Genomic DNA, 17632 nt, shown 5'->3' on the forward strand with positions numbered 1-17632 from the left:
TCACACACATACACACACTCACTCTCACACACCCACTCACTCTCACACACACACACACACACTCACTCTCTCACACACACACTCACTCACACACACTCTAACTCACTCACACTCACTCTCACTCAAACACACTCTCACTCACTCACACTCACCCTCACACACACACACTCACTCACACACACACACACACTCACTCACACACACACACACACACTCTCACTCACTCTCACTCACACTCATTTACACTCTCTCACAAACACACTCACTCTCTCACACACACACTCACTATCACACACACTCACAGTCACTCACTCTCACACACACTTACTCTCTCACATACTCACTCTAACTCTCACACACTCACACACACTCACTCTCACACACACTCACTCTCACACACTCACACTCTCACTCACACTCATTTACACTCTCTCTCTCACAAACACACTCACTCTCTCTCACACACACACTCACTCACACACACACACACTCTCACTCACACTCATTTACACTCTCTCTCTCACAAACACACTCACTCTCTCACACACACACTCACTATCACACACACTCACAGTCACTCACTCTCACACACACTCACTCTCTCACATACTCACTGTAACTCTCACACACACACAAACACACTCACTCACTCTCACACACACTCACTCACACACTCACACTCTCACTCACACACACTCACGCTCTCTCACACACACACTCACTCTCACACACACTCACTCACTCACACACACACTCACTCACACACACTCACTCTCACACAAATTCACTCACTCACACACAAACACTCACACACACACTCACTCTCACACACACTCACTCTCACACACACTCACTCACTCATACACACACTCTCACTCACTCTCACACACACTCACACAGACACACACTCTCACTCACACACACTGTCTCTCACACACACTAACACACACACTCACACACACTCACACAAACACACACACTCACTCACACACAACACTCACTCTCACACACACTCACTCACTCTCACTCACTCTCTCTCAAACACACACACACTCACAATCACACTCTCACACTCACTCACACACTCAAACACACTTTCTCTCACACACTCACTCACTCACTCTCACACTCACTCACACACACATTCACACTTTCTCTCACACACACTCACTCACTCACTCTCTCACACACACACACACACACACTCACTCTCTCACACTCACTCACACGCAAACACACACTCCCTCTCACACACACACTCACTCACACACACACTCTCCCTCACTCTCACACACACACTCACTCTCACACACTCACGCAGTCTCACACACACTCACTCTCTCACACTCACACACACACTCACTCACACGCAAACACACACTCCCTCTCACACGCACACTCACTCACACACACACTCTCACTCACTCTCACTCACACAGACACACACACACAGCCTGTCTTCAGTACAAAGGTATGTCACGTTCTGGAACATTGGAAGACGTCTCTGGCTGTGTTGCTAGCAGGGCCGTCGCTGTGAATAAAGAGATTCCCCACCTGACACCTGAGTCCCAGTACTGTGATTCCTCTCACCTCTTCCCGCCACAACACTCTCAAAGCTCAAGTGTGCATGAAAGTTTCCATCTGCTCTGTGGAAGGATTTGAGACACTGCTGTCGACCATCTTCAGTTTCACAGCAGCTGTAACCGGAGAGTGGCTGGTCATCGCCACCTCCTCCGCAGCCACCGCCGCTGCTACCACTGCCACTACCTCCACCTGTCCTTTGTGCTGCACATGCCATCTGACATTGGATAAAACACTGCACTGTTGCTCTGAGCGCCATACGGATGAAGTCATTCACCCTGCATCCGCTCGCTCATGTCAGCGTGTGAACGTGTGTTCAGCATTTATAACCCTTTCAGCTTTTGTTCCTCCTGAAAGGACAGCAGCGTCATGTGTCACGCCTCCACACGTTCTCATGCTTTCATTCCAAGCGTGTAAGAACGTGTTGCCACCTGCTACACCTGGAAACATTTCCAGAACCCTGAGAACGTTACACACTTACTGGTTACAGCTTTCTTTCAGGAAACAAACTAGGAACAGCTGATGTCCCCTACAATATCCAGAATGTTCCCTGACAGTCTGTCAAATAATGTTCCCCTATCTTTGAAGGAACCAGGAATGTTCCTGTGTACTACAGATACAGGATGAATGGTTTAGGGGACATTTTTAGATGGAATGTGGGAGAACATGCAGCTCTCCATTGTGGGTCAATAGTTGAGACCCTGCTGATTCCATCAAAGTGACATTGTCTTCAATCTCTGCTGGACTCCACGAGTCTGGTGGCGTTAGGGTGGCTGCTCTGATTGGTTGGACTGAGTCCTGCATCCCCTCGTCATCCCAGGAACAAGGACATGATGATCAATAGTTGCCAGAATGATGTAATGATTGTTCTTGGTCCTCATCCATCATCCATCCATCAAACCATCCATCTGTCATCCATCCCTCCATGTTCTCCCTCTTCTCCTGTTCAGGGTGGTGGGGGTGGAGCCTATCCCAGCAGCCTTCCCCCTGGACGTTCAGCCAAACGTGCTGGCGATGAAGCACCTGGGTCCCTCGTGGTCGCAGCAGCTCTTTCAGCTTCCTGACGAGGTGTTTGTAGCATGGAGCTAAAGAAGCTGCAGCTACATGATGGATTCTAACGTGGACCCGGAACTTAACTCGCTGAATCAATCCATCAACATTTGACCCTTCTGGGAGTCGTGAACGCCGGGGACCTATCTGACCAGCTAAATGTCATCCTGTGTTTTAGTTTCTACCGTGGATCCTTGAGACCAGGATTCTACCAGACCACCTGGAGAGGTGGTGACCAGACGTTTCTGGACAGTTTAGCTGTTAGCATCAGTCTCTGTTAGCTTCAAGCTAAATCTACGTGGCTGGTTCTTCCTGCAGTCTGGAGTCACTAAGAAGGGATGGAGGAGGGAGAAGTGAGTGAGCTGAAGACTCCTGGTGGTGAGGACTGGAGAGGAGAAAACGCGTTTTATGTGAAGTACCACTCTAATGTAACAACTGTGGCGCTTGGCGTCTGCTGGGACCGTGGATCTCATTTAAGTATTAAAGTTCCTCTGGTTCTGGTTCCGTTCTCTTTCTCTGGCAGTGACCAGCTGATTAGAGACCCGGTGGTTGAACTACAGACCAGAGCTGGTGGAGCTTCCACAGGACGAAAAGAAGGAAATGTCTTCTGGTTAATCCCTGTTACCATAGCAACACTGGAATATTTACACCAACACGCAGGTCTGACTGTCGCAAAGTCGGCAGCCAATTAGGAGAAGCAGTCGTCCTGCTGCGGATTCCTCAGCCGAGATGACGAGGACGCGTTACATAAGGACAGACGCGCGTCTCTGGTGTTCATCCGGCTGCGGTTTCACGGTGCAGGAGCCCGGTGACCGTCCGTTTCCCGGCTGCTGCTTGCTACTGTAGCTGCTGTACAGTCTGTCTGCATTGCGTCGAACCCCCCTTCCTCCTCCTCCTCCTCCTCCTCCTCCTCCTCGCTCTCCCTCCACCCGTCCCTCCTTCACTCCGCTCCGCAACATGACATCCAGCAACATGCCTCCAACCGACCGGGGACGCGTCCGCTCTCCGCCGGGATCTCAGCCGCGTTTTTACCGCAGATAATCAGGGGGCGGGGGGGGGGAGGGCATTGAAGGGGGGGGGGGGGACGCTTTCCGCTGGTGCCGCAGCGTCCGGTCCTCCGCAGCACTCTGGGACCGTGAATCTGCCGCTCTTTTATCTCCAGTATGGTTTACCTAAACTTGCCTGCAGGATTGGTGCAGCCGAGCCGCGGGGGGTCCTGCTGCGAGATCCGGACTATGTTGACCAGGGCAACCAGCCCATGAATATTTCAGAGATTCTGTCAAGCGACATCCGCATAGAAAGCGAGCTGGTTGGGAAAGGTGAGGACGTTCCTTCTGTCTGCTGCTGCTCTGCTCAGGTAAAGTGCCATTTTATCATTCTTGAATCATGGATCATGAATCATAGATCACGGATTGTGGATCACAGATCATGGATCATGAATCATGGATCACGGATTGTGGATCATGGATCATGAATCATGGATCACGGATTGTGGATCACAGATCATGAATCATGGATCACGGATTGTGGATCACAGATCATGAATCATGGATCACGGATTGTGGATCACAGATCATGGATCATGAATCATGGATCACGGATTGTGGATCACGGATCATGGATCACGGATTGTGGATCAGAGATCATGGATCATGAATCATGGATCATACATGAGTTGTGCGCAGTGCAAACTTGACATCTGCAGTAAAACTGCAGCAAATGATCTGCTCTGCTGCAGCATGATTTCCAGCTCTGGCTTCTGAAACTGACTCAGTGTTTCTGTCTCCGTTCTGCTGCCAGATGAAGCTGGTAGGAAGGCCTACCAGCCAGCAGGGGTGACGATGACACTGAATTTGGTGATGGAGGCTCGCTAGGAGCTGTCTTGGACCTGCTGCCCCTCATCTCCCTCTTGCTGTTGGCCACCAGCAGGAAGGATGACTGTGGTGTCCACAGACAACATGGACGAGACGTCCACCCTGCCAGGTCACCCGCAGGACCTCTACCCGACAGATGATGACCACGACGACCACGACTGTTGTGAGCGTGTGGTCATCAATATTTCGGGACTCCGTTTCGAGACCCAGCTGAAAACCTTGGCCCAGTTCCCGGATACTCTCCTCGGGAACCCCAAGAAAAGGATGCGATACTTTGACCCTTTACGAAACGAGTATTTCTTTGACCGGAATCGCCCCAGCTTTGACGCCATATTGTATTACTATCAGTCAGGGGGGCGACTGAGAAGGCCAGTCAACGTTCCACTGGATATGTTCTCAGAGGAGATTAAGTTTTACGAACTTGGTGCAGAGGCCATGGAGAAGTTCCGTGAGGACGAAGGGTTTATCCGGGAGGAGGAGCGACCACTGCCGGAGAAGGAGTTCCAACGGCAGATCTGGCTTCTCTTCGAGCACCCGGAGAGCTCAGGTCCCGCCCGGGGGATTGCCATTGTCTCCGTTATGGTTATTCTTATTTCAATAGTCATATTTTGTTTGGAGACTCTGCCGGAACTGAAGGAGGACCCCAGTGCCCGGCTCCACGCATTGGGGAACTCCACTGTGTTCTACAAACCAGATGTTCTTACGGACCCCTTCTTTGTGGTAGAGACGCTCTGCATCATCTGGTTTTCATTTGAGTTGATTGTCCGTTTTTTTGCTTGTCCCAGCAAGGCAGCATTCTTCAGAAACATGATGAACTCCATTGATATTGTGGCTATAATCCCATATTTCATCACACTGGGGACGGAGCTGGCTGACGAGGGCAACAAGGAGGGGAAGGGCGGAGGGGAACAGGCCACGTCTCTGGCCATTCTCAGGGTTATCCGACTGGTGAGAGTCTTCAGGATCTTCAAACTATCCCGACACTCCAAGGGGCTCCAGATTTTGGGGCAGACTCTCAAGGCCAGCATGCGGGAGCTGGGTTTGCTCATTTTCTTCCTCTTCATTGGTGTCATTTTGTTCTCTAGCGCCGTGTACTTTGCTGAAGCTGAGGAGAAGGAGTCCTTCTTCAGCAGTATCCCCGACGCCTTCTGGTGGGCTGTTGTGTCCATGACGACTGTTGGCTACGGGGACATGTACCCCGTCACCATAGGGGGAAAGATTGTAGGCTCTCTTTGTGCCATTGCCGGCGTGCTGACCATTGCCCTGCCTGTGCCGGTCATTGTCTCCAACTTCAACTACTTCTACCACCGGGAGACGGATGGAGAGGAGCAGGCCCAGCTGCTCAACGTCAGCAACCAGAACTTGGTGTCAGACACCACCTCCAGCCGCCGCAGCTCCTCGGTGGTCAGCAAGTCGGAGTACATGGAAATTGACGAGGACATGAACAACAGCATTGATAACTTTAGGGAGGCAAACCTGAGGACTGCCAACTGCACAGTACCCAGCCAGAACTGTGTGAACAAGACAAAGCTGCTCACTGATGTGTAGGTGGCGCTGAAGGATGCTGTAAATAGTGTACAAATATGTGGATGCTCATTGGTGCATTTGATTTATATTGTTTTGGATCAATTTTATTGGAGACTTGAAGGAACACAGTGAATTTCAGACTGTTTGATTAAAAAGATTTAACTGGCAGTTACACAAACATCAGTAGCTATCAGGAAGTGTTTTGATGGTTTTACTAAAGGTAAGGTGGAGGAGTTTAAGTATCTCGGGGTCTTGTTCACGAGTGAGGGTAGGATTGAGCGGGAGATTGACAGGCGGATTGGAGTGGCATCCGCAGTGATGGGGGTGCTAAACCAGTGGTGAAGATGGAGCTTAGCCAGAAGGTGAGGCTCTCCATTTACCTGTCAGTCTCCGTTCCAACCCTCACCTGTGGTCATGAGCTCTGGGTAATGACTGAAAGAACAAGATCCTGAATACAAGCGGCTGAAACGAGTTCCCTCCTCAGGGAGGCTGGGCTCTCCCTCAGAGACAGGGTGAGAAGCTCAGTCCTTCAGGAGGGACTCAGAGTAGAGCTGCTGCTCCTCCATGTAGAGGAGTCAGTGGAGGTGGTTCAGGCATCTGGTGAGGACGCCTCCCTCAGGAGGTGTTCCAGGCATGTCTGACCAGGAGGAGGCCTCGGGGCCGACCCAGGACACGCTGGAGGGATTATATCTCTGGGCTGGCCTGGGGACGCCTCAGGATTCCCCCTGAAGAGCTGGTGGACGTGGCTGGGAGAGGACAGTCTGGGCTTCCTTGGTGAGGCTGCTGCCCTCGCGACCTGGACCAACTGGATAAGAGGAGGATTACAAAGATGACGACAGTTTTACTCATGTTCGACATTTCTACTCTTGAGATCTGACCTGATCTCTAATGACCCCTGACCTCTCAGTCCAGGTCCAGATTTGGCTAAAACCTCATAAGAGCTGGTTAACGTGTTCAACAGTCTTCGCTGTCTTTGGTTGTGTTGTTGAGGAGTTAGTGGTTCCACCTCGGCGGTTCAAAGCATCCCCGTTGGTCTTAGTTTCAACTGACAGCAGTTAAGATCTGGTTGTTGATCTGAGGCAGGCAGGACGCTATGTGGCTCTGTGGTTTGTCAATGACCGCTGAACCATTTTTGCTGGTCTCGTTGGTTGCAATAACTGCCCAGAGTCCTGATGGCTCTGATTCAAACCTGCACTGGAGCCACTTGATGGATCCAAACTGTTGAGGTCTAAAGTTGGACGGACGTTAAATTTTGGTTGAAAATGGAAATCAGGTCAACATCCAATCTGTGTGTGTGTGTGTGTGTGTGTGTGTGTGTGTGTGTGTGTGTGTGTGTGTGTTGGAGGGTTATCACAACACTATCACAGCTGCAAGAATCTAAAAGCAGGAATTCAGAACAATAAATAATAACCCTCCATGGACACAGTTGATCAGTGTCATAATGTAAATTGAAATGAGATCATCTGATACTCAGGAGCAATGTTTTTAATCTCTGAGTCATGTTGTCAGAATTCATCACCTGAGACAATCCATTAAAGCAACCTTTAGCACATTCAATAACCAACTTGTTGAAATATTGATTAGGTAATTTATACATCAATATATTGCAAGAGGAAGTATCTTGATATTTATGAGATCAATACTGGGTTCAAATCAGCTGTTGTCAGTGTCCCTCAGCTGATGTTAAACGTTACCACGATCTTCATTGAACCAAATATTAACGTCCAACAGTGCTGGTGATTGGCTGGGAGTTGGTGATGCCATCAATGTTGTTCAGATTTGTTTCTGGACACTGGATGGGTCGATAGGTATAAAAAAGTAGGGCAGGAGCCTCCAAAGAAAAGGCAGTTTTCAAAAGAACAAGCTGAAGAAGATAAAACGTGTCTGGAGACAGATCCAATAAGAAATCTTAACCTGAACTGAAAACAAAGTTTTTAAAAGAAGAATTGAGGTTTTTTTTAGGCTGAAGAAATCTTCCCCGTTTTAAAGCACAAGAAACTCGTTCCACAGCAAAGTTCCTGGATGACTTCTCTCAACTGTCAGGATTAAATGCAAAAGAAACCAGATGAAAGCTGATGAGATGGATACAGGATACTGAAACTCTCCGGAGGTTCCCAGGTCTTTTTATGCAGAACATCCTGGAAAGTTGTATGAATTTTTCTGGCACCTTACTGGAAACGGTGAGGAAGACCTGCAGCAATGGGACACCGTGCATCTCTCCTTTATATAAAAGCATGCAGAGACTCTCTTCTCTTGTATCAGCATGCACAAAATGTTACCTCATTTTTATTTTCTTGGGCCTTCATCTCGTCCCTGACGTCTTGTCGCTCATTGTTTTCACCAGAAGTGCACTGACTATTTATGGTTTTAGTTCAAAGCATTTCAGTGTTGAATGTTAACGAGAACAATGATCACGGCATGTCCAGATTCTAGGAGCATTACGGCCTAATTAGCAGCGTAAGCTACATATACTCAGTGCATGATGTCAGTATTAAAATACTTGCAGTGGCGGAGGAACATCAGGACGAGGATGACGATCGTCCTCAGTAATGACAGGACGTGACGAGCCAAGGGGACGAATCTCCTAGAGAAGAAAACACGTCAGAAGAGACAAAGCTCTTTGAAAAGGACATTGCAGGAATGACATCCTCTTTTGATGGATTTGTTTGATATTTGGCATGCATGAGATAAACATGATTTGTGACCCTCCTTTTTTTAATTGGACATTAAATCAGAAGAGCAGCAGTAATACTGAAGAGTTCTAGTGCCTTGCAGCGCGTCTCAATAGCGAACCGACTGAAGTGCCTCCTGGTTCATCAACCAGCTGATGACCGCAGAGACGCTGCACTGATGCTGCCGACCTTCACGAGACTCATCGCTCAGAGGACCCCGGAGTCACAGGACCGTCCTGGACCATGACACACAGCTGAATACCTTTCTCTTGATTAATTTTTAAAAATCATATCTATAAACTCAGATTGATTTTATTGTTTACTGTTGGAAGGAAGGAACTTGTTCAAGAATCACGAGAACACTTGAGATTTGATGGTACGTTTAGATTCTGCCGCCCCTGAGTGATGAGCGGGCCAGAACATGTCAGAGCCAGTAAATCTTAGACATCTGGGTCTTGTAAGTGTATCACCGGCCTCTCAGAGCTCAGCAGGTGCTGCCAGGAACCGGATGCAAACCTGGTGCCAGTAAGGTTCTGCAAAGCATCATCAGCATGTTGGTTGATCTTGTTTAATTTTCCCCAGATTTGCTGGTTTAGTAACAAATGTGAGATTAAAAAACTTCTTTTTAGTTGGACAGACTGTAAAACCACAACATTTTCTACACAGTAATAGTTAGTAATAGTTCTAACTATATTTCTGTGAAAACGGTCTTGTCATGGATTTAGTGGGAAGTGACTTCAGTCCACTCCGCAGGAGGAAACAGAAACTGGAGGGATGATTGAGGAACTCGTCAGCACTGTGTGGTTCTTTGACATCGAAAGCGTAAATGTCCAGATGTCCTCGGCCTCCTCGGCTGTTTGTCATCATCCAGATGGTTGAAGCTCCTGAGTACTGAACCAGCGAAGAGGCAAACCTTTAATGAACGCTCAGCCTGATGGACACGTACAGAGACAGGTGCTCGGTGCTCCAGCAGCCCAGAGGGAGCAAAGGCACACCGGGAGTGCGGGGATGTTTGGGGTGACGGACGGCGCGCGCCGACGGGACCAAGCTCACTTTTATGTTTGCTTGGTGATCAAGAAGCACCTTTTCAGACTGATGTTCTACCTGTGACTGTGCTTTTCATTTGTATCTGTGGCTGAAAACATAACTGTTTGACTGAACTCTTTTAAACAAGCTTCAGACTGCCAGAACCATCGGACCCATCGGAACCATCGGAACCATCGGAACAGGTTCAGATGCATAGCAAACGTCCAGTTCTCTTACAGAGTTTCTCAACCTGTGACACCCAGATGGAAGCGACTCCACCGTCGACTCATTGGCATCAGTCGGCTGGACTGCCCTTCAGACGGCGCTCTGCCAGAGTGAAACATCTCTGGGACGAGAGCCCAGAATCCCATTTGTTTGTTAGTCAGGTTTTATATCATCACAATCAGATATTTCCTCTGATGTTTTCCATATTTAAACATAACGTTTTAGAGAACTTCGTAGTTCATCAGCTGGGGAAACGTCAAGTGGTACTTGGGTTATTTTATGAGGGTTGGAGAGAATGTCTGTCTTTTTTTCTCTTCCAGAGAAATCTCATATATTAAAATGTCTCTATCTTTATTTGGCACTAATTCATGAAAAAAATAAAATTGGAACTTAGGATTTTATACTTGATATTTAAAAATCATTAACTGAATGAAATTTGATGCATTAAAATATAATTAGGTTGAAATGTCAGGTTGAGAAACTCTGCATGTCTTTACGATGATGATGATGATGATGATGATGATGATGAAGAGGCGTGTCAGTCTAAAAATACTGAACACATTTGCGTCTGTTAAAGTGTCACTGAAGGTTTTATATTTTTACTCATGCAAACTCTGTCATGATTACCGTTGTTGTTATGATAAGTCAGAGTTGAAATAATTCTCTATCCTCATGTACCTTTTTAAATGTTCTAGTTTTAACAACAGAGCTTTTGTGTTTTGTGGTTCTTTATGAGGCCCGACGGCGAGAACGAGTCCCAGAGCTGGAAACACATGAGAAAAAAATTAAAGAAAATAATAAATGTACTTGTTGACCATCTGCCCCCCCCCCCCCCCACACACACACACACACTCGTTAACATCTCAGTGTGTTACTTTCAAACTTGGGTTCTAGCTGCAGTCGTGAGGCCGTGTGGAACGTGCTCAGGTTCCACTCGTCTCTGTCCATTCTGACTTCATCGTTAAACAGCAGTTTCAATAAATTCTGACTGAGCCGCTTGTTCACTGATGACAATGATGGGGGGTTCGTCTGCTGGGGGGCGACTGCTCCTCTCATTAGAAACAAAGTGATGCTAACTTCCTTAGCATCTCTTTATCCGCTCTGAAGTGCAGAGGACGCTTCGTTGTCAATAGTGATGATGGTAATGTTCCTGTGGAGGTGCCGACAGCTTTGTTTGCACTTCATCTTTTTGTTTCTGCTAAAATCCTGATGCGAGGATATTGATTGGCACTTACATTGATGCTAATAAATGTGGATCATAATGAAGTCTTCAGACTTTCAAAATATTATAAGACCAAACGGGTCAAACAGAGAAATGAGTTATGTCACTAATGTCAGCTTTTTTCTAAAATTAGTCCCTGGAAAACATTGGGGCCACCGTGCGCACGTGGCAGCTATCAGGAGCTGAATGAGCAGTGAGAGCTGGCAACGCGGAGGTGTGCCGACCTTTGACCTGATAGGGGTTCAAGGATCCAACAGTCTTAGTCCAAGCAGCCTGGGCCCAAGTCTCCCCTACCCATGGTGGCTGTCAGGAACGTGAAGTCACACACGTGGGGCGGCAGAGACGTGACCTCTCAAAAATAGTTTGGCATGTGAAGCGGCTCAGTTTGGTGTGCGAGGACACGACGACCCCGCAGAGGAAGAGCGTAGCTACATGGCCGACTCCTAGCCTCTGACGCTGCATGCGTGACAGGAGCCCCGGAGCAGGTTCCTTCTCTGCTGATACGTCTTCCCACCTCAAGTTATTCTCATAGGGGACACAACTGTGTCTCTCTGTTTTTCATGTGTTTGCCGAGACACTGGGATGTTTTCAGCGGCTTTTCTGGCAAAAAAAAAAAAAAAATTATAGGGAAGTCTGTAATTTTTCAGCCATTTTACTGACAACAAACTGAATATTTGCAAGAAGCTGTTGAGACATTACAGCCATCACTGTTCGTCTTCGATTTAGTTATTCAAACTAAATCACAACCTTCCCCTGAGGGGGCAGAGCTGGGGGCGCGTGGCGCCGGACACGCGGGGGATTCTGTAGTAGTAGCAGTCAACTATAACTCTGATTAAGACTTAATGTTCCAGGAAGCAGAAGAGCATGTTGCAGGAAAAGAAATGAGATCTTCAGTGATCAACAGCTCCTCTCGTCGACCGCATGAATAAGTGAGGGCGTCCCACAGCAGTCCTTGTCAAACACCAGAGGGTGAGGAGCTCTCTGGCCAGCTGGCTACAACCCTCCAGACTGTGCTGAACCTCGTCACACACTAAGAAGGCTTTAAGACACAGTCGGCGCGGCGAGGGCCACTTGCTCTTCTAACTAGGCTGGAGGCTGTATGACAGGACACGTCCATCTATGCTGGTCTTTCTCCCAAGCAGGAAGTGGCGTGATGATGACAGACACCATGGCATTGACACATCTGACATGTTAGCTGAAGATGCAGAAGATAAATCAGAGCACTCAGGGGACTGCAAGTGTCAGGCAGCAGCTGATTTTGAGTCAGGGAGATGATTCTGGATGGAGGAAGCTCCTCCTCCATGTTGATGCCACGTTTGATAGGAGAGAGACAGAAGCTGCATGTTGGCAAATCAAACTTCACTCAGAAGTCTGTTTAGAGTCTAAAAATCCACAATGATTCAAGGCCATATTTTCAATTACCCTGACTTGCTACAGTTATGCTAACACTTCCCACCCACTATCAGTCATTGTGCTAAGCTAACTAAGCTAAGCTAACATGGGCAAAGTATTTATTCATCCATCCATCGTCATCTTCCGCTTATTCCTACACATTAAGGGTCGCGGGGGGGGTGGAGCCTATCCCAGCATCTACGGGCGAGAGGCGGGGTTCACCCTGGACAGGTCACCAGTCCATGGCAGGGCCAACACATAGAGACAGACAACCATTGGCTCTCCCAGCCACGCCTACGGTCAATTTAGAGTCTGGATTAACCTGGTCCCTCTTGATGTCTTTGGACTGTGGAGGAAGCTGGAGTACCAGAGAGAACCCAGCAGGAACAGGGAGAACATGGAGACTCACCCAGAAAGACCCCGTGCTGCAGCTGGGGCTCCACCCACAACCTTCTTGCTGGGGGCCACAGTGAGGACCACTGCTCCACCCACAACCTTCTTGCTGGGGGGCCACAGGGAGGACAACTGCACCACCGTGCAGCCCGTATTTATTCATGTATATTTAAATGATTTTAGTGTGTGTATGTGTATGATTGTGTGTGTGTGTGTGTGTGTGTGTGTGTGTGTGTGTGTGTGTGTGTGTGTGTGTGTGTGCGCGCGCGCATGTGTGTGTAGGAGGCTAACATGTACCACTACTAGGGACAGCTGAGCAGATTCTGGTCAGTCAAGTCTGGCTGACGGTATGAGTCACCATGGCAACGGAAAAAACTGAGATGATTTATTCCTGTAACACAGTTATAAAATACAGCAACGGTGCAGTGAATCAATGTTCCATAGCCACACACACGACGAGACATGAGGTCTTATATGTCTTTAATATTCATGATGTCATTTTATACAAATAATTTACAACATTGCAGTACGAACATGGAAGAGAAAGAAAAGGCCACATGATACTTTGTCACAAGTATTCAGAATGTTGTGCATATACAGTGTACACCAGCCCTCGTCTCCCTCTCACACTCAGTATATCATTGTCATATACTGTGTCATTCAAAGCAAGGAGCACACAAGCTGAGGTTTCGCTGACAGAATGTTCTTCTTATCATTAGGGTTACTTTGTTTGTCAGGTTTCAGCTGAAGCAGAAAGGAACATGATGGGAACTCACGCTAGTTACAGTTACCACCGTTGCTATTCAGCCTTTTTTAGCCTTGTTTCCTTCACTAGTTTTGTGAAAAGATAACTGAAGTTTATGAATCTATTTCTGAGGCTGTTTTCATTAACATTGAAGATTAATATTGCAGAAAAATGTCAGTTGCAGCCTGAAACCCTGACATATGTTTGTTCGTGATTCAAACAAAAACCTGTGCGGTTGGAGAAGTCGAGGCTCAGCGTTGCTCAGCGCAAGCTTGAAGCTAACAGGCAACATCCCAAATACAACATCCAGTACAACGTACGACATACAGCCGTGTAGAAATGTGACAAGCAGACCAGCAATGATCCTCCATCCAGAACAGCTCAGCCTGGAAGAGACTTGATCTGTGGGCTTCACCAGGATTCCAATGCAGGCAAAACTCCCTTTACTGTGATTATGATCACATTCTTCATCATGTGACAGGGTAGTCAGCTGATGATGGATGGTTGAGTGGAAGAATGGATGAATGGATGAAGTATGAGTGGATGAGTGGATCAGTCTTGACCACTGCAAGCTTCCATACAACTTTCACAGCTTTTTATCATTTTCTCTCTCAAGACAACAAGCCTCCAAACTAATATTCAGTACAATCACTTACTAGCAGTACTTCTGAGCTTGACTGCCTCTCCAAATACTAAATACTACTAAAATGCACCTTTTTCTTCTGTGGTGCCTCAGTTGCAGCTGACAGTGTTCATAGATCAATGGGATTAAGGCACTGGTAACTGTGTTGAACACTGATATCAACCAGACAAGCACTTTTGCTGATGACATTGTTCTTTTCATGCATTATTGCTTATTAATGAGATTAACGGCACATTTCTGGTTGACGTGAACCTCGAGAGATTTTCACAACAGCAAACATTCTAAACCCGTCAGACAATATTGAAGCAATTTCTTTGTACAACTTCTTCAAGTTAAGAGGAACAACATTCATACTTCCAACAACTCTGCTTCAACTCGTGACCACCAGCACACAAACACAACCTTTATTCCAGTGGGTTTCCACGGAAACTCTCGTGGCTGCTGCCTCTTCGATCTCGGCCATCAAATGGTGATGATGTCACTGACAAACTTCTCTTGACTCTCCATCCTGAAAGTTCTATTTTAATAATATTCCAGAATTCCACATGGAAGCAAGTAGACAACAACAACAACACACACATACACATGCACACAAAAACACATGCACACAAACACAAACACACACACACACACACACAGGGGTCTCACTTCATGCTGCAGCTTGTAGCAGTAACAGGAGCAGTGAAAAAGCAAATACTCCCTCTATAACCTCATAATTTGGTCTGTTTTTTAACTTCTAACCCTGTGGACTTTCCTTATCAACACCTCACCCATAACATTAGCTTGTTAGCTCGCTAGTAGCCTGTTAGCTCACTTTTACCAGCACACCAACCACAATCTGTCAAACATCTGCAAAAAAAAAGTTCAATTTTTCCAGTTTGCTTGTTGAAAAGACAAGCAAACATTAGTGGAGGGAGGAGCTTGCAGACACGTGGGAGGTTTCCACCGGATGTAAACAGACTGGATGGAACTTCCAAAGAAAGACAGATGGCTGTGCGTGCACCGGCCTACACATGGAAACAAAAGTCAGCCAGGATTTAAGATTTCTTTTACCAAAAATAGATAAATCAACATGGCAGCTATAAATGAAATTTGAAATACAACAAAACCAAGGAAGAAACTAAAAAGCTTCCAGAGAGCAAGAATCACTCACTCTACAGTTTTGAATATGATGATGAAGTCTGGCGATGATGCAGGAAAAGGTCTCCGTTACTCAGCAGCAATGATGATGTCACACGTGCTGGTTCATGAGGAAATCTGACCAGGCTGGTCATTAGTCATCAGGACTCAGCGAAGTACTGTTATTGTTGCATATACAGGATGCAAAGGATACGAATCAAAGCGGCTAGTCAGCATCCCAGTCGTCAGGGTCTTCAAGGTCATCAAGGTCATCAAGATTGTCAAGGTCGTCAGAGTCCTGGTTGTCCCTCTCTCTGTGTTTTGGACGAATTTGATGGATAATCAACATTATTGTAGCTATTAGCTTAGCTTATCCAGCCGATAGAGGTTTTCACAGAAACAAGATGGCGACTTCCAGCAGTTGATTAGGCGTATTTGGTCTCACATCATATACATATTAGCTGTAGTTGGTGACTGTGAGTAGAGTGGATGGTTGCTGGATGCTTGTTTGTAATCTTGCTAACTAGCTTAGTCCTCTGCTCATGTGACATAAGTCTTTTCCTTTCACCTTGCAGTATCAATGTACATCTGAACCTGTGTCAAAAATGTTCAATCAACCACTGCAAGCGGTTCACTGGAGAAGGAGGAGACTCATTGCATACTTAGTAAGTAGCACTCATGCTATAAGATGGCAAATACAGCATCAAAAACTAGGTGGGTGTACGTCTCGGATCAGCTGGTAGCAGCGGCCATGTTCTTTACTGCGACGTTCTTTACAGACTGAAAGCAGGATGAAGCTGCTCGCTGAGCTTAGGACAGCCAAGACCCAATGTTTGGTTCCATGTTCCTGAACCACGATCTGCCGCATGGCCAAAACCTTCTGATGATAAATGTCAGCAGCTCTTTAGCAACCTGCTCTGCACTGAATCACTGTTCTAAAAAAGTCACAACATCCAACAACTTCACAAACCATTAATCAAATGTGCAAAAAAGTCACCTCATCCAGCTCGGGATGTTTTGGTGGCGGTCAGGGTTGCGTTTCCTCTAACGAGAACTGATTGATTGCAGGGAGACGACAGTGTCAACAAAGCTTGTGTGGATAATGAGCAGACGCTGAGGTAGACGCAGTCATTAACACATATACAGCATTCTGATCAAAACACAACCGGAAACACTCAAAATGATCCTTCAAAATAACCCTAAATAAATTCATATTTTGAAAATGTCCCACACCAGCATTCTTCCTTGTTTCCTTTTCTTTATTTTTCTCTGGACAGACACCCTGGTCTGCTGGTGCTGCTCCTTCTCTCTTTTATTATTAAGGCAAAATCAAACATAGAAATTAACATATTAGCAAAAATGTCAAAAATCTACAAAATAACTCTCAAAGATAAATCTCCATACAAAATATACACCGTAAAAAACAGGTTTGACTGATAACTCCACCAGCAGATGAGGATGAGGAGGAGGACGATGACCAGGTTCCCATGTGTCCAACCGTCAGACTTCTGCTGGCACGCGCTACTCTGCTAGAACGTGCAGTAAGATGTTGTGGTCCAGACCAGACGGATGCAGTCTTTGTGTCTCCGGGGACCTCCACCACCAGACAGCTGGACCTGTTGATCTGTCCTCGAGCGATGAGACGACGTCTCAGCTCCGCTTCCTCTGAGTGTCCAAGTTCGTCTTATTTCACATGCGTCAGGAGAAGAGGAGTGAGAGGAGGACGGGACATCTTCTGGTCTGACACCGGGAGGGAAGGCAGGCTGGTGAGGAGCTGCTCATTGTTCCTCCCCTAGAACCACAAAAAAGTTTTGTTACAGTTATAGTACCACAAAGTGAAGTAATAAGTACTACTTATGACACCGTGGTGAAGTAGTTCTTGGGCACTGTGAATGGTGAATCAGATTTCATATCAATAAATGTCTCGGCAAACACTCATGAAGCTCTTTCCCACCACAAACCATCCCTGAATTTCACACATGGTCTCTTTCTGCATCACGGGAGGAGGCTACTGAGCGCGCTCAGTAGGCGGAGCTGGGTAGCCCCTGCTCCCTCGAATGTGGGTAAATGACGTCATCACTCGACTCTTCCAGGCCTTTCAAACTATTATCAGACCGAACAGAAAAAATTCTGGCAGTGAAGCAGCTCTTTACTGGTTCAAGT

The 17632-nt window shown here is 46.9% G+C and overlaps 1 protein-coding gene across 1 annotated transcript; it reads left to right on the plus strand.

The window, feature by feature from the left end:
• The first annotated feature begins 3720 nt into the window (after positions 1-3720).
• On the plus strand, positions 3721-10661 carry kcna1b (potassium voltage-gated channel, shaker-related subfamily, member 1b). The gene is made up of 2 exons (XM_086201454.1): positions 3721-3988; positions 4432-10661. Exon 2 carries the CDS (start codon positions 4566-4568, stop codon positions 6051-6053), a length of 1488 nt encoding a protein of 495 aa, XP_086057580.1. The 5' UTR covers positions 3721-3988; positions 4432-4565; the 3' UTR covers positions 6054-10661.
• Positions 10662-17632: the final 6971 nt, after the last annotated feature.

The sequence above is a fragment of the Aulostomus chinensis genome, chromosome 4 (genome assembly GCF_037954235.1).
Source record: "Aulostomus chinensis isolate RoL2024-O1b breed Wild chromosome 4, RoL_Achi_v1.0, whole genome shotgun sequence".
In the NCBI taxonomy this organism is placed as follows: domain Eukaryota; kingdom Metazoa; phylum Chordata; class Actinopteri; order Syngnathiformes; family Aulostomidae; genus Aulostomus; species Aulostomus chinensis.